The sequence below is a fragment of the Lactuca saligna genome, chromosome 8 (genome assembly GCF_052625555.1).
Source record: "Lactuca saligna cultivar CGN05327 chromosome 8, ASM5262555v1, whole genome shotgun sequence".
Taxonomy (NCBI): domain Eukaryota; kingdom Viridiplantae; phylum Streptophyta; class Magnoliopsida; order Asterales; family Asteraceae; genus Lactuca; species Lactuca saligna.
The window spans coordinates 32,964,108-32,984,723 of NC_136424.1; the positions used below are offsets into that span (position 1 = coordinate 32,964,108).

At 34.0% G+C, this 20,616-nt stretch overlaps 1 protein-coding gene across 1 annotated transcript; it reads left to right on the forward strand.

Moving 5' to 3' along the window:
* The first annotated feature begins 12,488 nt into the window (after positions 1–12,488).
* Positions 12,489–13,896, forward strand: LOC145009535 (uncharacterized). Its single transcript, XM_078968216.1, has 3 exons — positions 12,489–13,110; positions 13,207–13,638; positions 13,730–13,896. The coding sequence occupies exons 1-3, from the start codon at positions 12,489–12,491 to the stop codon at positions 13,894–13,896; spliced, it is 1,221 nt and encodes a 406-aa protein (XP_078824342.1).
* Positions 13,897–20,616: the final 6,720 nt, after the last annotated feature.

The following is a 20,616-nucleotide window of genomic DNA, read 5'->3' on the forward strand; positions in this document are numbered from 1 at the left end:
ATATTGTAAATGAACTACACACAAGGAACTCCACGAAATACTGGCGACACTTCAATCTTTAGAGGAACTAGTCCGAGAATTGAGAAATAAAGGTGAACATACATCACGTGTTGACTTGGAAACATTTATAGAGCAGTGTTTTGAGGTAAATTTATTAATTATATTAAATGTATTATATATATATATATATATATATATATATATATATATATATATATATATATATATATATATATATATGTTTATTTAAATTTTTTTAAATGTAGGGCAATGAGAATGTAAACTTTTATTTTCAGATGCCAAACACGATGGGGCCACAATAGGGTAGCGAAGGAAATTGAAGCTTGATGGGCCCACAATTCGGTAGTAAACAAAAATCAAGCATAGGATACGAGGAGTATGGTGGGAATGATCCACAATAGTCGGGTTCTACAAAACATATTGTGAAGGTGGTTACAATTTATTTGTATTTTATAATAATTTTTTGTTCAAAGTTGACTATAAGAAGCATCTTAAAATAATATATATATTTATGTAGAAGAAGAAGCTTGTTCTTAGCGACGTTGTGGATGTCGAGAATCATATATATGTCCCTTCTGTTCAAAAATCATCTCGCTCGGTTAGGTTATTGAAACCTTCACAATATCTAAACTCTATGTTCGTTATGGTAAGTATGTTAAAATTTATATGTAATATAATTATATTAAAATTTGTATAACTGTTGACTAAAAATATAATGTAGATTCAATCGACCACCCGATACCATAAGGGTGGGGTAATACACAACCAACCACCACCGTAGTTGTGAGCGAGCCCCCACCATTTTTATTGGAACCGTACGTAATGACGGATTGTAATGCGCCTTCTTTATACTTGGGAAACAAACAGGGAGTATATATGAAACACAAAATGCATAAAGAAAGATTGAAGGAAAAGTTTCGAGATCTCTTATTTTATGAGACAGACTTTGGATTTTTAGATGAAGTAGTAAGGAAGTATCGCTTAAAATTAAAATTCCATTAATTTATGAGAACTTAATTTAAGAGTTCCTTATGTTACATTTAAATATAATTGCAGCACGCTGATATTTGGGGAATGTTATTGTAACACCTCGGTTTTCAAGTAATTTGAAATCCTCCTGTTGAGTTTTAATTATATCACTTTTGGCCATTGGATTGGAATAAAGTGGCCATAGGAAGCCCTAGTGGCAAAATGGTAAATTATAGAGCATGACCTTTACAATGGGCGTACATGTGAGTACGCTAAGCGTACTAGGACGCGCCTAGTACGTTGGGCGTTTGCATATTTACGTATGGCGTACATATGTCCGGGTAAGAACCCTAATTCTTGATGTTGGTGGGGTATTTAAGCATCTTATGGACCATTTTTCCCATATTTTTCCAGTCTCCAAGTCCTTGAGTCATTTTGGCAAAACCCTAACTTCTCTAGAGTGTGTGTGTGAGAAAGCTAAGAGTATGCTTCTTGTGTGGTTGGAGAAGAAAAAGTTGCGTCAAGGTGATTGAAGAGTGAAGTAAGCTTGTAGATCTTGGATCAACACTTCATGAAGAAGCTCTAGAAGGTAAAAAGCTTCTACCTTTGTGCGTGGATTGCTTAGATCTTGTTGTAGTAGCTTTTTGGTGTTCTTCTTGTCCCAATATCCCATTGTTATGCATACTTCATTTTGGACGTGTTGGGATGTCCTTTCAGACCCTAGGATATGTTCTAAGACATAAAAATGAGGTCCCTTGAGCTAGTTTGGTCTCTTGTTCTTCATAGGGCGTCTTAATGGATTAAGACCATGTATTAAGCCCTTTTCGGTCGACCAAAGTCTTAAAGTTTGAGACTTTATGGTTCTAGAGTGCTTTTGAGTCATGGATCTAAAGTTTGGGCTTAAGTGCCTAAGCCATTAAGCACTTAACAATGTTTTGGGCTATGTTAGGGCACGCCCCACGTACAGAGGACTACGCCCCACATACTTGGTCAGCCTTCTCGTAACTTTGTCAATGCGAGGTCTCGTGTATGCTGAGCGTACCTTTGGCGTATTCGGTTTTCCTTAGGTCATGTTGGGCCATCTGGATTTTATATGATCTGTCAGATCAGTATCCTGGTAGATTGGATGATGATATGCTTATTGATCTATATGAGACGTGCTTGTCTTTTAATTGATTATTTGTTTATGAGTTATATAGATGTCATCATATGTGTGTGGTTGGGTTGAGGCTATATTGCTTTATGTTGAAGGCCAACAGACCTAGGGTGGTCTGGATAGACTGAAGGCCTTGTGAGGCGATTCGGTCAGACCGAAGGCTCGACGAGCGGTACAGATAGGTTGTAGGCCCTACGAGGCGGTCGATTCATGTTGAAGGCTCGGGAGCGGTCCGGATAGGTTGTAGGCCCTATGAGGTGGTCCAGTCATGCCGAAGGCTCGGGAGCGGTCCAAATAGGTTGTAGGCCCTGCGAGGCGGTCCAGTCAGACTGAAGGCTCAGTATGCGTGTTTTTATTTGTATATGCTATTTGTTGGGTCTTTGTACTTTAGGGGAACTCACTAAGCTTCATGCTTACAATTTTGGTTTATGGTTCCAGGTACTTTAGTGGATCATGGCAAGGTGAAGGTGTGATTGTACACATCCTCATGTTCTTGTAACTTATGGTTTCTGGGATACTCTGATAACGTAACTATTTTTTGAAAACTATGTGTAAATCATTTTGGTTTTAAATAAATATTTTGGAAACAACGGTTTTATAAACACCTCTTTAATAAACGAGTTGCTTTGAAAGGTTTAAATTTTAGTGAAAATTTATGGATGTTACAAGTTGGTTTTTGACCCGGTTAAGGGTCGGGATGTCCCGAAAGACTATAAAAAGTTAAAGGAACTTTCGAGAGAGATTTGAAAGATATTTGGGAGAGATTTCACATACTTGGAGAGATTTCTCATTCAGAGAGAGATTTGGGAGAGATTTCACATACTTGGAGAGATTTCTCATTCAGAGAGAGATTTGGGAGAGATTTCTCATACTTGGAGAGATTTGGGAGTGATTTCTTTTGTGACCTTTTTGAGTGTTTGGCTTTGCGACGCAAGGTTCTTACACTCTGTTAAGCATTTTTATGAATGTTATACGCTCTCAAGGGGTATGGAATAATGTTTTATCGAGTAGATCCATCACTTACCCTGATTAGGGTTTAGAATTTCCGAACACGTGAAAACTTTAAGTGATACTTTATATTAAGATTGCAAGTAGTACAATAAGAATCATAATGGGAACCCTAATATACAAGGGTTAGATGAGTTGACCGATTTGACTTGTTAACTTTAGTTGACTTTGATTTGGCCAAAAATTGACGGTTGTCACAGTTTTGGAAAGCAACTAGAAGGCAGTACAATGTTCGGGCAGTATTAGTGATTCGGGATTCGTGTGGGCAGAGTAGCTTGTTGTTCGGGAAATGGTAAGTCATTTGCAGTTTGGATTATCTGAGTTTTCTGTTAGGTATAAGTGTGTTATTGCTATATACGGTTAGTGACATTGTTTCCCTTTTGAGGCAACATGTGATCAGGGGTTGGAAGCATTTTGTTTGGTGCAAGACCCTATGAGGTTAGCTTGGTGAGAATTCAGTGAGGGGTGTCTGAAAATGAGTCAGACCTTTGAGGCATTAGGTTTTAGATCTCAAGGAAGGTAAGATTGGTTCTTATTCAAAGATTGGGGATTCGTTCTTCATCAAGCTTGAAGAACTATTCTTGGGATGGTTTCGGTAAATCTGGATAAACAGTTATATGATCAGAGTTGGAAGTGTTATGATTGGTTGTTTTCGTTGAGAGTTGGCATGAGTTGTTTCAGTGTGGACGGTTTGTTGGGAAATCAGGGCAACGTAGATTTCAGGTCTCAGAAAGTAGAGGTGATTTGTGAGGACCGAAGGTTTGATTAGTGTCTTGGGATTGAAGTTTCTTTTGGGTTTCGGTTGTTTCGAGAAGATTGTTCTATGCATAGAGTTTCTGATTGTGATCGCCAGGTTGGTTATTTTGTTATGAGTATTGGTAAGGAATTATTTTGAGGACAAAATCGAATTTATGTGGGATAGTGTTGTAACACCCTAGTTTTCAAGTAATTTGAAATCCATCCCTTGAGTTTTAATTATGTCACTTTTGGCTGCAGGATTGGAATGAAGTGGCCATGGGAAGCCTCAGTAACAAAATGGTAAATTATGGAGCAGGAGCTTTACACTGGGTATACACGTGAGTACGCTAAGCGTACTAGGACGCGCCTAGTACGCTAGGCATATGCATATGTACGCATGGCGTACATATGTTCGGGTGAAAACCTAATTCTTGAAGTTGGTGGGTATTTAAGCATCTTCTGGACCATTTCTCCCATCTTTTTCCAGCCTCCAAATCCTTGAGTCATTTTTGGCAAAACCCTAACTTCTATAGAGTGTGTGTGTGAGGTAAGAGTATTCTTCTTGTGTGGTTAGAGAAGTAGAAGTTGCATCAAGGTGATTGAAGAGTGAAGCAAGCTTGTAGAACTTGGATCAACACTTTATGAAGAGGCTCCAGAAGGTAAAAAGCTTCTACCTTTGTGCTTGGATTGCTTAGATCTTATTGTAGCCACTTTTTGGTCTTCTTCTTGTCCCAAAATCCTATTGTTATGCATGCTTCATTTTGGACGTTTTGGGTTGTCCTTTCAGATTCTAGGATGGGTTCTAAGACATAAAAATGAGATCCCTTGAGCTAGTTTGGTCCCTTGTGTTGGGTTATGAGTATAACATCATTCCTCTAGTGTACATGCAACCCTAATTGCTTTGATCTATGCTTTCCTATAATGAACATACAACAATGAATACAAAAGCAATAAACCCTATGAACTAGCATATAAATCCAAATTACACACGATTAGGGTTAGAAATAGTACCTTGATTGTTATGTAGCAATAACAATCACAGTCCTTCTTGATCTTGACTTCTGAAAGCCTAGTGCCTCAAATGTTGCACCTCTAATGGAGTCACAAACACCACTAGCAACAAGGAAGAACAAAGGAGAGAGGAGAGGCCTCAAAAACATCCAAGGGTTCTATTAGAATGTTAGGCACGTTTTTAGGGAGCCTTTAGGGTTCCTTTTATAGTTAGGCTTCTAGGGTTATCAACTTGGAAACCCTAATTTCCTTGCTTAGGCCCTTAGCAACATAAGCACTCCTTATTGGATAAGCCTTGGACGAAATCCTTATAGACTCTCATAGAGCTTTCTTCCACCCTATACCAATAAGGTCCATGAGCCCAAACTATAAATATGATTGATTTACATAATCAGTCCCCGTCAATTTAATCAGTCTCTTTTAATCACCAAATTAATTCCAAATTAATTTCTAATAAATACTAATTGAATAATATGATTTCTCTTTTAATATATTATTCTTATAATATATTAATAAACCATAATTTATCCTCTTTCTCAATAATTCATCCTATTATTTGCTATGGTGAAGGCAACCCAAAAGACCCATGATCATAATCGGGTCAAGTACATACCAAAATAGTTATGGGCTTAGACACCTAATCCAACAGTCTCTTACGTGGATAAGTCTAATAACTATTTTGCAAGCATGACTTTAGAATCTGATTAGCAATTGTAACTTTCAAAAGCCGTTGTCAACTCTGATCTTATCAAATACGTGTCCTTTAGATAAGGGATCATACATTCCTCCATTCTAGTTATGTGGGGAGTAGCCAGGAGTACACCCAACGTACTCTACCTAGTCCATAATCAACAACTTTTATGTCTTAATCCTTTAATAGAATTACCCCAACTTCAGATCTGACCAATATAGAATGTCTTAACCCATAAAACTCTAACTTCCACAACACTTTAAGTCACTTAATTCATGCACGGACCAAGGGAAACAATCAAGCAACCATATTTATGATTCTAAGCACTCTAATACATCTAAAATGACATCGAATATGGTCTGGAGTACTCCATATGCACAAAGGTCCAAGCTTTTTGACAAAAAGCTTATAAAACCCCATCTAAGGAGATCTAGAAAGAACATCAGCAATGTATGGACTTTATACCATCAAAAGATGCACAAGATGAAGGAGTTTCAGGATCTACAAACTTGCAAGCAATACCACTTCTTCAAGGGCCCTCTTACTCAACAAGAATGCACAAAATCACCAAAAACACTCCAATATCCTCACTCTCAAGTCTAGGGTTCGATATCTAAGGTTTAGAAGGAAGGGATGCTGATAAGAAATGTCCAAGGGAGTCATAAGGTGTATTAAATAGTGTTCAAACCCCTAAATTTAGAGTTTAGAGCTTGAGTTAGTACGCCATATGTACCACATATACGCCTAGCATACTAGCATGAGCTCCGTTCCAAGTCTCGATCGTGTACGCTGCATGTACCTAATATACACCTAGCCTACGAGATGAAGTTTAATGTTTTTGACATAAAGGACCAAATATAAAAACTTTAATTAAGCCAAGGACAAAAATGGAAATACCTGAAAAACGAATGTTTCATTGTCATAGGGATTCAACGCACTGGCTCTCTTTTGTATTTCGTTAATTGTAGTGCTCTGCTTCTGACTTTATCCATTCGTCTACATGGAGTCATTACAAGGTCCTCGTAGAATGGAAAATCCTTCTTTAAACCCATCTTAAAGGGCTCCACGGCAGTGGTCATGTCGATGTTTGGTATATTAAGAGCTTCCCTACCAAACCTACTTACAAATTTCCTTAAGGATTCTTTGGGATCATGGAGAAACTGGTAGAGATCACTAGTGATCTTTTTAAATATTTTACTACAAGAAAACTGATTATTGAAAAGATTAACTAAATGAGAAAAAAGGTAATAGAATAGGGAGGAACATTAAGAAACATTTTAAGGTTGATCTTGTAAGAGTTTATCTGAATCCTTTTGCAAAAACAAACTCTTTTTAAGTGTGGCGGAATGGAATGATCTCCATTCTTTCCCTATATCGTTCGATATGTTCTTCAAGATCTGTGGTTCCATTGTAAGGCTTCATGCTAAGAGTTTGGAAGCGCTTAGGAACATCGGTATCGGCTATTGAGGGATAAATCTTAAGATCCTATGACTGATGTGGGATGCTTCAAGTATAGGTTGGACCACCCTTGGTATAGTTGAGATCATATGTCCTAGTTGTTGGAGTTCTTTCGCCATAATTGGACTTATTCATGCATCAAGATCCGTAGAGTTAGTATTAATAGTGTTACTGTTAAAGAAGCCACTGGTATTTCTATTATTAGGAGTATTGAAGGTCTCATATAGATCCTGGGTCACAAGATTTTGGATGTTTGGGATTGCTCTCCCTGTTGGGGTTGAGACGGATGTTGGTGCTGTCAATTTCGGTCATTTCCCTAAGGATCATGTTTTTTGAAATTTAGGATCCTCGATTGCAAGATTGAGGGTGTCGCCTCCTAAGGTTTTCAAATCTCTGCCCTTATCCTTTCCACTTCCGTAAGCAACATTCAGTTGTCTTCCCGTTGCTGAGCCACTTTTTGCGTCAATGTTTTCATCATGGAAAAGAGTTTGTAGTTAGAGACCGAGGCACGAGGATCCTAGGAAACCAGTGATCCTGGAGCAACCAGAGGATTGCTCTTCTTTGATACATTAGAAGTTTTACTCTGACCAGGGAGTCTGCTTGGAGGAGGTGGAAGATTTTTCGGGGGAACATATGGAACAGATGAAGAAGAAATGGTTATTTGTGAAGACATGATTTTTGAGGAATATGAACACCACGACACGATGGGCGCCAAATTGTTTTGGTCGACAAATTAATCTAATGAAAGTCAACCACAGTGAATAAGAGGTTGTGCTGTTGTTGTTGAAGTGGTTATCGAAGTTGGAAAAAATTGCACAAGTGGTTTACAAAGAAAGCTCTTGATCCTTTCTAAGATCTCTGACACAAAACCTTGGAAGTAATAATGATCATTGATCACCTGCCTTGTTTGATTGTAATGATTGAAGTATGATTTTTAGAAAATGGAAGTATGTAAATGAGTACAATTATTACAATAGGTCTAGTTGTGTGTAGTATGTGAAGTACATGTGTATTTATAGTCTAGCCTAAGCAACCGTAAGTCTAATATTTCCAAGATCCTCTCGAATAAAAATGAACAAGTTGGCTTGACTTGGTATTTACTGGTCTTCTACCTGGTAAAAGCGTTTCTTCATCAAGAATTAGTCTTATGATGACTATTTCTACACATGTGAGAAAAAGACTAGAAATGCATACATTAAAAATGTTAGAAAATAATAATGATAAAGGTCGGGATCCTAATATATATTCAAGATCCTAAGAGTTCTTGAAGATCCGGAATCCTAAATAGTGTTGAGGATTTTGGCCCTAACAACCATACATCAATCACATATGATTTTCTCAAGGATTTGTTTCTATAATAGCTAAGCATAAACTGTTAATAAATGATTTTAATCACATATGATTCAAGTAATACGATTTTAAACATATACTAATCATATGTTTTTTTTTTTAATGTTTAAGGTTTTTCTGCAAAAATAAATCCAGATTATTAGCGTAATACACAATAATTTCGATTTATACTTAAAAAATGTAGTTAGAATGCATGTTCAAAACAAAAATAAACAATTGAAATAAGAATCAAAGTTTAATGATATTAGCATAATACTCAATAATTTTGATTTATACTTCAAAAATGAACTTAGAATGCACGTTCAAAACAAAAATAAATAATCGAAAAAAGAATCAAAGTTTAATGATCAAAATAAATTCTAAAAAGTGATTGGTTTTACTTTTATGATGAGTAATATGTTAAACATAACTCCTTTCGAACTCAAAACGTTAAATAACTTATTCAATTATTGAAATTGTTGATCTAAATACAAAGACGAGTGTTTAACTATATAAAAAAAAACTTATACAAAGTAAAGCTTTTTACCTTTTAATAGAACAAAATGTTAAAGCTAACTTCTTCAACGAAGTTGTAATTACTTCTTCTATGAGAATCGATACAGAAAACATAGTGAATTTTGGAAGCAAAATCATAAAATCGTTGAGATTTAGAACGAATTTACGTCAAAATTGTTGAAATCAAATGAAAAATCATTGAAATCATATTCTCAAGAAAGCTACGTGAAGTATAGAAATAAAATCAGATGAACAAACGTTTATAAGAGCAAAGTTACGAAAAAACCTCTGACTTAATTCGAAAATGAACGTGCGTGTTTTGCTAACTGATTAGCCTATCTTTTGTTCTCAATTGTTCTTGATATATATATATATATATATATATAACTTCAATAGAGAACCATAATTATTGGTTCTATAAGCAATCAATTTTTTTTTTTCAAGTTCTAAAGCTTATTCTTTATCGAAAAAAAAAACTAAAAATATCTAAATTCATAACTTAACATTGTTAGTGTTAAATATATTTTTCGGATTGACCGTGTGAGTTTAGATTCACATTGTGAATTTGAAGAAATTTTTTTTATTGAATTTGATATCATTGGAAAAAAGGATAAAATGTTATGAATTTATATATATATATATATATATATATATATATATATATATATATATATATATATATATATATATATATATATATATATATATATATATATATATATATATATATATATATATATAGTTAGGTTAATGTGAGACGACCTAATTATATTAGACCGTGAGACGCAATCCTAGCCACACATATTATAGATAAAAAAACATTTTGAAATGCAAAATAATTAAAAATTTTCGAAAAAAAATTTTCAAGTATTATTTTCATCATTTATATTTTCCAAACAAAATTAAAAAAATACCAAAAAAATAAAAAATAAATAAATAAAAATACATGAATATTATAATATTTGATATATCTGACAAATCTAGTAGAATATTGTAATATTATAAAAATTGCATTACAATATTTTCAATGTAATATTCTATTAGAATATTTCACGCGTTTTTCAAAAAATGGTAAAAAAATTATTATTTTCTAATTTTTTTTTTATTTTTTTGGTAATTAAATTGATGGAAATAACAATTAAAAACAAAATTCTTTGATTTTTCAATTTATATTGCATTTTAAAATTATTTTTAGATTTGGTTTCACGGTCTCAAAAAATTAGCATGGTCTCAAATGAACCTGAACACACACACATACACACACACACACACACACACACATATATATATATATATATATATATATATATATATATATATATATACACACACACACACACATACACGCTCAAATCTAGTGATGGAACAAATGCAAACTAAGAGGACCATTTATATATAAAAAAAATCAATAATAGCTCTGCGGAATCTTTGTTTTTTGATTTTTTTTAATTTTTTTTCGTTTTTTCGATGTTTTTTTTTTTGCGTTCATTTTCGTTTATTAATATTAATTTTTTTAGATACACTAATACCTTATGTGATTATGTAAAAAATTTGACAAAAAAGGTTAAAAATAATGAACTTATGTTTAATATTAGCCCACAGAACTGTTATCAGCAGATCAGTATATATATGTATGTTCTTCTTGGAATCACATCTGCGAATTGGTGTACACATCTGCATAAGAGAATACGCAAAACTGTTTATACACTGATCCACAGAGGTGTATATTTTTCTATATCGGGATGAGTTGATACAATATTTAATCGGACAATTTATACACTAATCCGCAGAGGTGTACACTGATCCGGTAGTAATAGTTCTGTGGATTCCCAAATAGTTATGTGGATTCCCAAACAGTTCTGTGGACTGATATTAAACATAAGTTCATTATTTTTAACCTTTTTTGTCAATTTTTTTCATAATCATATAAGGTATTAGTGTATTTAAAAAAAAATTTATATTAATAAACGAAAATGAACACAAAAAAAAAAAAAAAAAACGAAAAAAACAAAAAAAAACTAATATTCCGTAGAGCTGTAGAGAATCCGCAGAACCTTTAATTGATCCGCAGAGCCTCTACGAATCTTTTAGATATTTCATTATTTTTAACATTTTATTGTCAAATTTTTTATATAATAATTACATAAGGTTTTGGTGTATTTAAAAAAAATTAAAAAATTAATATTAATAAACGAAAATGAACCCAAAAAAATGAAAAAACAAAAAAAAAAATTTAAAAATTAAAAAACCCACATTTTACAGAGCTGTAGATGGATCCGCAGAGCTGCAGAGAGATCCACAGAGGATTTTCTACGGATCCTTTGATCATTTTCTGAAATCTTTTTCTTCATGGTTATTTTCTTTAAACCAATCATATTTTTTGATTATATCCCGAATTTTCCCAATGTATAATTTACTCTTTAGTTAATGGTTGATGTGTACATCAAAAAAATTAAATTTGATATATTAGTTTGTATATAGGTAAATGCACTTCTAATCCATAAAACGTAATGTTTAGACTGGAGGAACATGATTTCAGGTGCAGTCAGAAAATCAGAACACAGATGTCTTGTCTTATGAGTTGGGCCTAGACAATTCAACGGGACTATACTCTGACTATTTAACCAGACCATTAAATATGTGTTTATAAAATGAAGTGTTATCAATTCCCTTCTTTAATATATTTTGATTATAAATAAAGTCTTAAATATAAAATATATTCGGGCTATATAAAAAGTAGATATGTATGAATTGAATAAAAAATAGTAAACGTTAGACAAAATTACATAAATGAAAGGAAGGATTATAGAATAATTAAAACATCACTTTTGGACGGATAGGCTTTTAGATAGTATCAAGAGTCAAAAATGTCGTGAATCAATTATACAATTAAATCGGTTTGTGTATAAAAAGAAATTAAATAATCAAACTACCAGAGTTTCTTACGGTCAAATGAACAATGGTGGTAGATACTTGTCAACTACCGTCAACCATAAAACTACTAATTTTTGGTTTGAAAGAAATAAACACAGATTATTCTTAGTAAGTGAACAATGCAATAGACAAAATTACTCCATATCCATCAATATAGGACAGCAACGTACAATTGTATTGAAGTTTTACAATCATCAAACTACTAATTATAACACCATAAACTAATGGAACTACAATCTTCGTTGTTATTGTTGGGCACACATCATAAACTAATGGACAATGTTCGTATGTTGTTATTAAGGCCGGACGGTATGGTATGCGGGGAATAGTATGGGAAGAATCTCGTATTTGGGAACACCACACAATCGGTGCGGGGGACGAGGTGTGGGAAGGAGGGTGGGGGTGGGGATGCCGCGTTCTCACTCTTCATTCTATTGGTCCGTTATTTTTTTTCTGTTTTTTTATTCAAACGGTTATATAGCCGTTAATATATATATATATATATATATATATATATATATATATATATATATATATATATATATATATATATATATATATATATATATATATTCTTTTATTAAACTATAAATACTACAACATCCAATCAATTTTTAACATATACCTTATAATTCTCTTCAAAAAATATTAATCAAAATGATATCATCTTCATCATCCGATTCGACGGCTCTAGAGGAGGCTAAGTTTATTGGTTCCGTCATCGCGAAAACGGTTGCATACTTTCAAAACCGACTAGGCGAAACATCATGTGCACGATCTAAACCAAGAAAGCCGCAGTTGCACAGAAATCGCGAATCCGGACACGATCGTCTTATAGAAGATTACTTTGCAGATGACGACATCTACGCTGTAAAGTTTCGATGTTGGTTCTGGATGAGGAATGAACTTTTCTTATGTATTGTTGGCGATTTGGAAGGCCGATTTCCATATTTCCAATGGAAAATGGATGCGAGACGGATAAAAGGTTTCTCTCCAATTCAAAAATGCACGGTTGCAATTCGTCAGTTAGCATACGGCATGGGCGCAGACAAATGGGACGAGTATTTTAGGATGTTAAAGCGTACCGTGCGGGAGTGTGTGTACAAGTTCTGCAAAGCGATCCGCTTGATTTATGGGAAACAATGTTTGCGCAAACCAACTATGAACGATATCCACCAATTGTACACAGTGTATGAAGGCAAACATGGATTCCGTGGAATGCTTGGTAGTATCGATTGCATGCATTGGGGTTGGTCATTATGCCCCAACACATGGCGTGGTCAGTACATGAGAGGCGACCACAAAGAGCCGACGATCGTTCTAGAAGCTATCACATCACATGATCTTTAGATATGACATGCATTCTTTGGTCCAGCTGGTGCAAACAGAGACATCAATGTTCTAGACCAGTCGTCGGTATTCAACGATGTCTACCTTAGAAAGTCGTATGATGTACCTTTTCAAGCAAACGGGGTAGCATATGAGCATGGATACTATCTTCTTGACGGTATATATCCTCTCTTGTCTGTTTTTGTGAAATCGTTTACCTGTCCTAACGACTTGAAAAGGAAAAAGTTTAAAGAGGTGCAAGAGTCAACTAGAAATGATGTGGAGCAAACATTTGGTGTACCTAAGAGATGTTGGCAACTACTAGCAGTCGGGGCAAGGTCATATGAAGTGGAAAGGTTACAACACGTAATGTATGTATGTATTATATTGCATAATATGATTCTTGAAGACGAAGGAAGAGCGATATGTCGATACAACGAAAATGAAGTTTTGCCAAATGTCGAAGGAGTAGTCGTTGGTAGACAAGAGTATAAGGCGAATAGAAGAGTAGTACACAATCGCGACATTCATCACGCCCTACGTGCTGATTTGGTGGATCATATTTATAGGGCTCATATTGAGCCCCCTGATAGAGTTTTCTCACGATGATTTGTTTGACGAATCAGACGAGGATTCTGATATGTTCATCGAGAGCGAAGATTCCAATGAAGAGAGTGACGTTCGGGAGAATGATGAAGACGATGAGATCGATGACGAGGAAGATGATTCCGAGTGATGTATTTTATTTTTTTTTCTTTTTTAATTAGGATTCTATGTTGTGGTTTGTTTGATTTTTTTGTTTGCATTTTTTTCTAATTTTCTACTTATTTAAATATTAGGTTTAATGTAATTTTTATTTTAATTAATGAAATGCTTTTTATTTTTAATTAAATTATATGTTTATTATTAATTTAAAAATTATAAATCATAAAAAATAATTAATTTTATTAAAAAAAAACAAAATAGTGATTAACACATAAGGTTCCAATTAACAGAAAATTCCAATTAACAGAAAATAGTAGTGATTAACACATAAGGTTCTTTAACAAACTTAATTTAACAAATCACCAATAGACAATTAACCAAAATTCAATAATTAAACCATAGGAGTTCTTTGGTATTCCCCAAACAGAAACAAAAACGAGTTTAGCTCATAGTTGCAGTAGAAACAAGTAAAGAAACAAAGTTTATGAAAGCAAACATGTTTAATTCCTAAGTCTAAGTGGTAGAATTAACCTAATTGCTTGAATTCTTCCAACTCTTGAAGCTTAGGGTTCTTCAATGCCTTCTGAACCTTTTAGTCGCAGCTAATCCTCCAGAATTCGCCAGGGGTTCTGTTCCATGTGATAAGGATTCATCTTAGAAAGATATCTCAAAACAGAGGGTACTCGGCGAGTAGCAAAATCAACTCGCCGAGTAGGTCAATACTTATCCGTCTTCAAATTAGCAGTCGTACATATCTTCTAGCATCTCATCATGTACTCGCCGAGTAAGGCCGATGTACTCGCCGAGTAAGGCCGATGTACTCGCCGAGTAAGTCATTCTTGGCACCCTTTAATCTTCTCTTGCTTTCCTTTTCTCCTTTTTGCCTCCAAGCATATCTTTTGGGCTGAAAACACAATTCAAAGCATTTTAAGTACCTTTTGCCCAAATTATTCTCATAACTAACCAAAAATAACTAAGAATATATGTTAAATGATTAACTAATTATGCACATATCACTCATTCATTGGGTTTAGATGAGCGAAAGGAAAGTGAGGGAAATGGTGGTGTGATCCAAAAAAAGTGAGGGAAGCTCTCCACCCATACGCTCCGGTCTAATACTTTAAACCAATCTTATAAATCTATTACCTATAAGAATTCTAACTCTCTAGGATCCGAGCAATTTTGACTGCTCAAAGCACATGTCAAACACACCCATGGGTGGAGCTTTGTTAGGACAAGCAGTGGCCAAGCCAAATGTGTAATCAATGGGGTCCAAGGATCACTCTTAAATTTGAAATCCACCATGTATACATGTTCATTTTTGTAATTATATGATCCTCTAGTATTTGGCACCCACTCGTCAAGATTTGAAATAACAAGAAACTTCCTTTGCTCTTTCTTTTCTCCTTCTGTTCGTGTTCTTATGTTATTTCTTTGTTTAAAGTAGCTGTTTAATAAGAAAAAAAATATGGGTTGTTGCACTGTCACCGTCGCCATCACTGAAATTAGAACCGACCACCGATGTCGCCCCTTTTCACTTTCTAATTAAGTCGATAATGGGTAAGGTATAAAATGGACCCCGGTTGTGCTTCATTTTTTTTGTTAGAAGTAGTCCTTATCATTTAATTTTATATATATTAGGCCCAAAAATATAAATTTTTGGTTGTGGCCCCACTCTCACCAATTTTTATACATATTATATTTTCGCCCCCCCCCCCCCCCCCCCAAAACAAACAAAAAAAAATCTTGAATATCTGCCACCAAACACCATGGTAATTTCAGAAACTAGAAAGAAACATATTCAAATCATTTAGAAGTTCTGGAACCATGGTTTCTAACATCATACATGACATGTCTAGGGAGTCACTAAAGTCTTTCTCATACATTCCTAACTTTCTTTTCCCCATCACCGGTTCATCTAGATTAGGTTCGTTAAGGAGATAGCTGAGTATTATTTGTATTGTGCATTTATATTATTATTCATTGTTCGACCCGTATGTTTGTCCTTTTCTGATTCATCATGCATCTTGTGTGTGTGTGTGTGTGTATATATATATATATATATATATAGAGAGAGAGAGAGATAAAGAGAGAGAGAGAGCGAGAGAGAGAGAGAGGGTATTTAATGATATTGATTTTACGAGAAAATATAGACGATTACATGGTATCAGAGCACCCTACTTCTTTGGATCGTTCTAAAACCTAGTCGACGGCTCCTTACATGTAGATCTTTCTCTTATTCTCTCCTTATCGCTCTCCTTCTTCTTCATAATGTCAGGCTCTTCAATTGAAAAACCCTCCTCCACGATCAACATAAAACATGTTGTCTCGTTCGTCTTAGATCTGGATAAAATGAATTATGATATTTGGCGAGAGTGATTTGAAATCCATGGCATTGGTTATGGAGTTAACAATCATCTCAAACCTCCAACTTAGTCTCTTCCTGAAGATAGAGAGAAAGATAAGGTTGTTGCCGAATCCAATCATGCCTTGGCTAAATGGTTGCGCACGAACTCCATTGTCAAATCTTGGTTGTACGATACTCTCTCAATTCCTCTTCTCAACGTGATTTTAAAAAAACAAGACACTTCCATTGAAATTTGGGACAATCTTGAGAAGGTATTTCCCGGTAACAAAGCCTCTATAGAGTCAAGAGTAGTTGTGAGTAGTCGAAAATTATGTCTTTATGTTTTGCGTATGTAAAAATAGAGAAAGTTGAAGGACTTTCGTTATCGTATCTATTTACAAGACATTTTCAAGTTTCATATTTTATTGCAGACGTCCTTGTATTTTTTGATCTGTGATGTACCTTATAAATAAGGTAAGTACTTAGGGGTTAGAAAAACGAATACCGTCATAATATTTCTTGTACTCTAAAAACCTTTGTACTATTCCAAACATAATCTGAGCTAAACAGATCTTATTTAGATCTCGGAGTTCTTTACTGCTTTCTTTGATTTGATTGATTCAAACACTCTTCAGTTGGTATCAAACCAGGAATCACCACTTTGATTGAAGAATTTGAATCTTGTTTTTCAACTTTTTGAGTCAATCTCTCCGATTCATTTTCCACAAACTTGAAAGAGTATTTTTTTCGTTTAATTAAGTGTGATTAATCGATTATGTTGTTGTTTTTTTTAATTGATCTTATAATAATATCAATTTCTTTTCAAAAAATTCTTGTTTTCATCAAATAAAATGGCTAATCTCAATGTGAACACAATGATGAACTATACGAATCTTTTTGGATCTACAACTAAGATCCTAATGCTGATCCCAAAGTATTATGATCAATGGGCTGATCGAATGGATGATTACCTTAATGGAATCAATGAAGATCTGTGGAGATCAATTGATAAAGGACTTTAGCATGAAGATCTGGTTCAAGTCGTTGGGTAATGTCGAAGCAGTTGGAGACATGGTTGCACAAGTGAATAAATGGAAGACTTATGATTAGAAGTGTCTTTGTGAGTTGAGAGGAGCACTCCTTCGTGTCGTCTACAACTATGTTCGTGGATGCAAAACTGATTAGGAAATTTGGGACGCGTTAAAAGAAAATTATCAAGGCAATGAGAGGACAAAGAAAAGCTCAGTAATGAAATGTTTGTCTGAAGTTGCTGATTTCAAGCAGAAAGAAAATGAAAACATCGAAGCATACTACGACATGATGAATGATTTGATCTTCAATTGAATTCATTATGGGGTAAATCATACTTCTTTAGAATTAACCTTACTTTCGTTTATGGACTCAAAAAATAAAAGCAAAACATCTGCTTAATGATCAAGACATAGGAGAATTTTGATATTCATTCATTATCAAATTTGTACAATATTCTTAAAACGCATGAATCTAAGGTAATGGAGATTGTTGAGGAGAACAAGTTGAACTATGGTGGTCCAATGGTGTTGGTCTCGAAAGAAAATGTAAAGGAATGTGAGTCTGAGGGTGATGCGAAAGAATATGAAAAAGGATTTCTGGTAAATTTTGATGATGAAGCAATTGCTTATTACTCAAACAATAGGGTGAAGAAGTTTTTCGAGAAACCGATCAGTGGAAATTTTAAGAAAAACTTTGAAAAGAACAGGTGTCGAATGTTAGTGGAAGTCAAAATGTGAAGACAAAAGTTGAGAATAAAGAAGAAGAAAAGAAGGCAGAAGTTAAACTGAAAGGAGATTCGGGCTACAACTGCAATTATTGTAATGGTCACAATCACTTGGCTAAGGATTGCATGTTGATAAAAATGGAAGAGAAGAAAGAGAAAGTGAAAGATGAGGCCTATTACACCAAAAGACTGGAGGAAGTTTGTGCTCAAACGAAGAATCTTTCGCTAATGGCTAAAGGAGGTGATGAAAGTCATGAGACTTATCAAATTTGGTCGTTTGGATCTGATGATGAAGAAATGTGTTACCCTACTCATGGCGTGTTATTTGCAAAGTATGAAGAAGGTGAATCTTGTGAGAAGAGTTTGTTTGGGAAAGTTGATGATGGCAGTGATGAGGAATCAAAGTAGTTTGAGAAAGTTGAGGAAAGTGAAGAAGAGTATGTGGAGACCACTGGGAGATGTTTCGTTTCAACTACTCCAAAATCTCCAATGACTGCTAAGGTGTGTGATCGTCTCCTCTCACTTAATATTCCTTAGAATTCTTATCAAATTGTTTTATGTGAATTTAACGAAAATCGCTCTTACTTGAATGGCATGCTTATTACATGTTTTTCAATGAGAAAGGAGCCATAAATCATTTTACAAAGAGAATGAAAAGAATTCGAACAAAGTTTGGGTTGTGAAAATAGAAAAACCAAATGTCGAAAGTAAAACTGAAGAAAATAGTGATAAATTTTTCTCTAATGATTCTAGTAATCAAAAGGAGAAAGCTCGTGATTTTAAAAATAAAGAAAAATTAGTTTCACAAAAAGTTCCTTTCAAAAATCAAAATGGAAAATTTCAAAATCAAAATGAAAATATTAAGAAATATGATTTGAAAAATGAAATTTCTAGAAAGAAAGCACAAAACAAGGCTTATTGGAATCTACGAAAAAGAAAAGCAAAAACCAAAGTTTTTGAGATACAAAAATAAACAAAATTTTGAAAGAAATTTTCATAAACATCAAAAAATATACTTCAAAACAATTCTCTCAGAGTAATTTGAAAAATGGACAAATGAATGTTGGAAATAAAAGTCATATTTCACCAAATACGAATGTTACTCAAAAAACGACCGAGAAAAAGAGTACAAAAATTTCAAATCCAACTCAACAGAATGAAAAATAAAGTTTTCATCAAAATTATGTTGAGAAAATTGTTCAAAAGATGAAGGATTTTCAAAATACTGAAGAGAAGACACAAAATTGTTTTCAAAACAATGGACAATTGAATTTTACCCAAAATCGAAACGTTTTTCAAAAGGATTCTTATTTTGGTTATCAAAATCGATACCAAAATCGCTTTCAACAATAACCACACAAACCATCATCACATATGAATTTTATAAAAATGATAAATGTTGCAAAGAAAAATGTACCATTCAAACCTAATGGTCCAAATTTTCCTAATCCCGATTTGAAGCAAAAGTCGAAAGTATCTTTTGTCAAAGCCAGAAATGACACGAAAATCCTTAATTATTAGTTTGAGGGAAAAGGAATAAAGTTCAATCGAAAAAGTATTCACAAGAAAAAGTCCAAGAGGCTTATGAGAATGACTTAAATGAGTCTTTGAATAAAGGTACCTCATATCAAGAATCAACGTCGAAAGTGTTTAAATGGAAAGAAGTTAAAGCAACGAAAGTTGATGTTTCTCAAAGAAAGGTGGAAAAATATAAACTCAAAGTTGAAACTTTGACATTGCATGACTACATATCAATGCCTAAAGCTGAAAGTTGACTTAATTGACAAACTTAACACTAAAGTTCGTATTTGGATTTTTGGTTCATCATTGCACATTGTATTCCATGTTAATGTCCAAGGACCCAAAAGGTCTTGGGGGCCTAAATCTCTCTAATTGATTATAGGTACTATATGATGAGCAATATGAAGAAAATTGGTATATCGATAGTGGATGCTTGCATCACATGACTGGGAGGAAAAAGAATTTGAGAGATTTTCATTCGTTGGAGAATGATAGAGTAGTAAATTTTGGAAAAATTCAGAAGTGCAAAGTCACAGGATATGGGAAAGTTACAAATTGAAAGTTAACGGTGAAACGAGTTGCTTCTGTCAAAGGCTTGAAGCATAACCTGATAAGCATATCTCAACTTGTGGTCGAAATAGGAAATTAAGCTCTTCTTGATAAGTAAGGAAGTAAAATTTCAAACAAAGAAACTAAGAAATTTTTATTCAAGTCAAACTAAGAAATTTTTATCGAAAGCCTCTTCAAACCTCAGTTAGTTACGGCTTCAACGTCTTTCTCATCTTAACTTCAAGAATCTAAACAAACTTGTTCTCAATGATCTTGTTCATGGTTTCCCTGTTTTGAATTTTGAAAATGATTCATTATGTGAAGCTTGCGAATAGGGGAAACAACACCGTCAAGTCATCCGATCACAATTGATTCAAAGATCATCAAACCGCTAGAACTTGTTCACATTGACTTGTGTGGTCCTTCGGCTGTTGAGTCTCTCAATAAGAAGAAGTACATACTTGTTATTGTTGATGATTTTTCACTATTTACTTGGGTGTTCTTTCTTAGACAGAAATTAAAAACATCTCAAGTGATGATCGATTTTATCAAAAACATTGAACTAAGTTTGAAAAAGA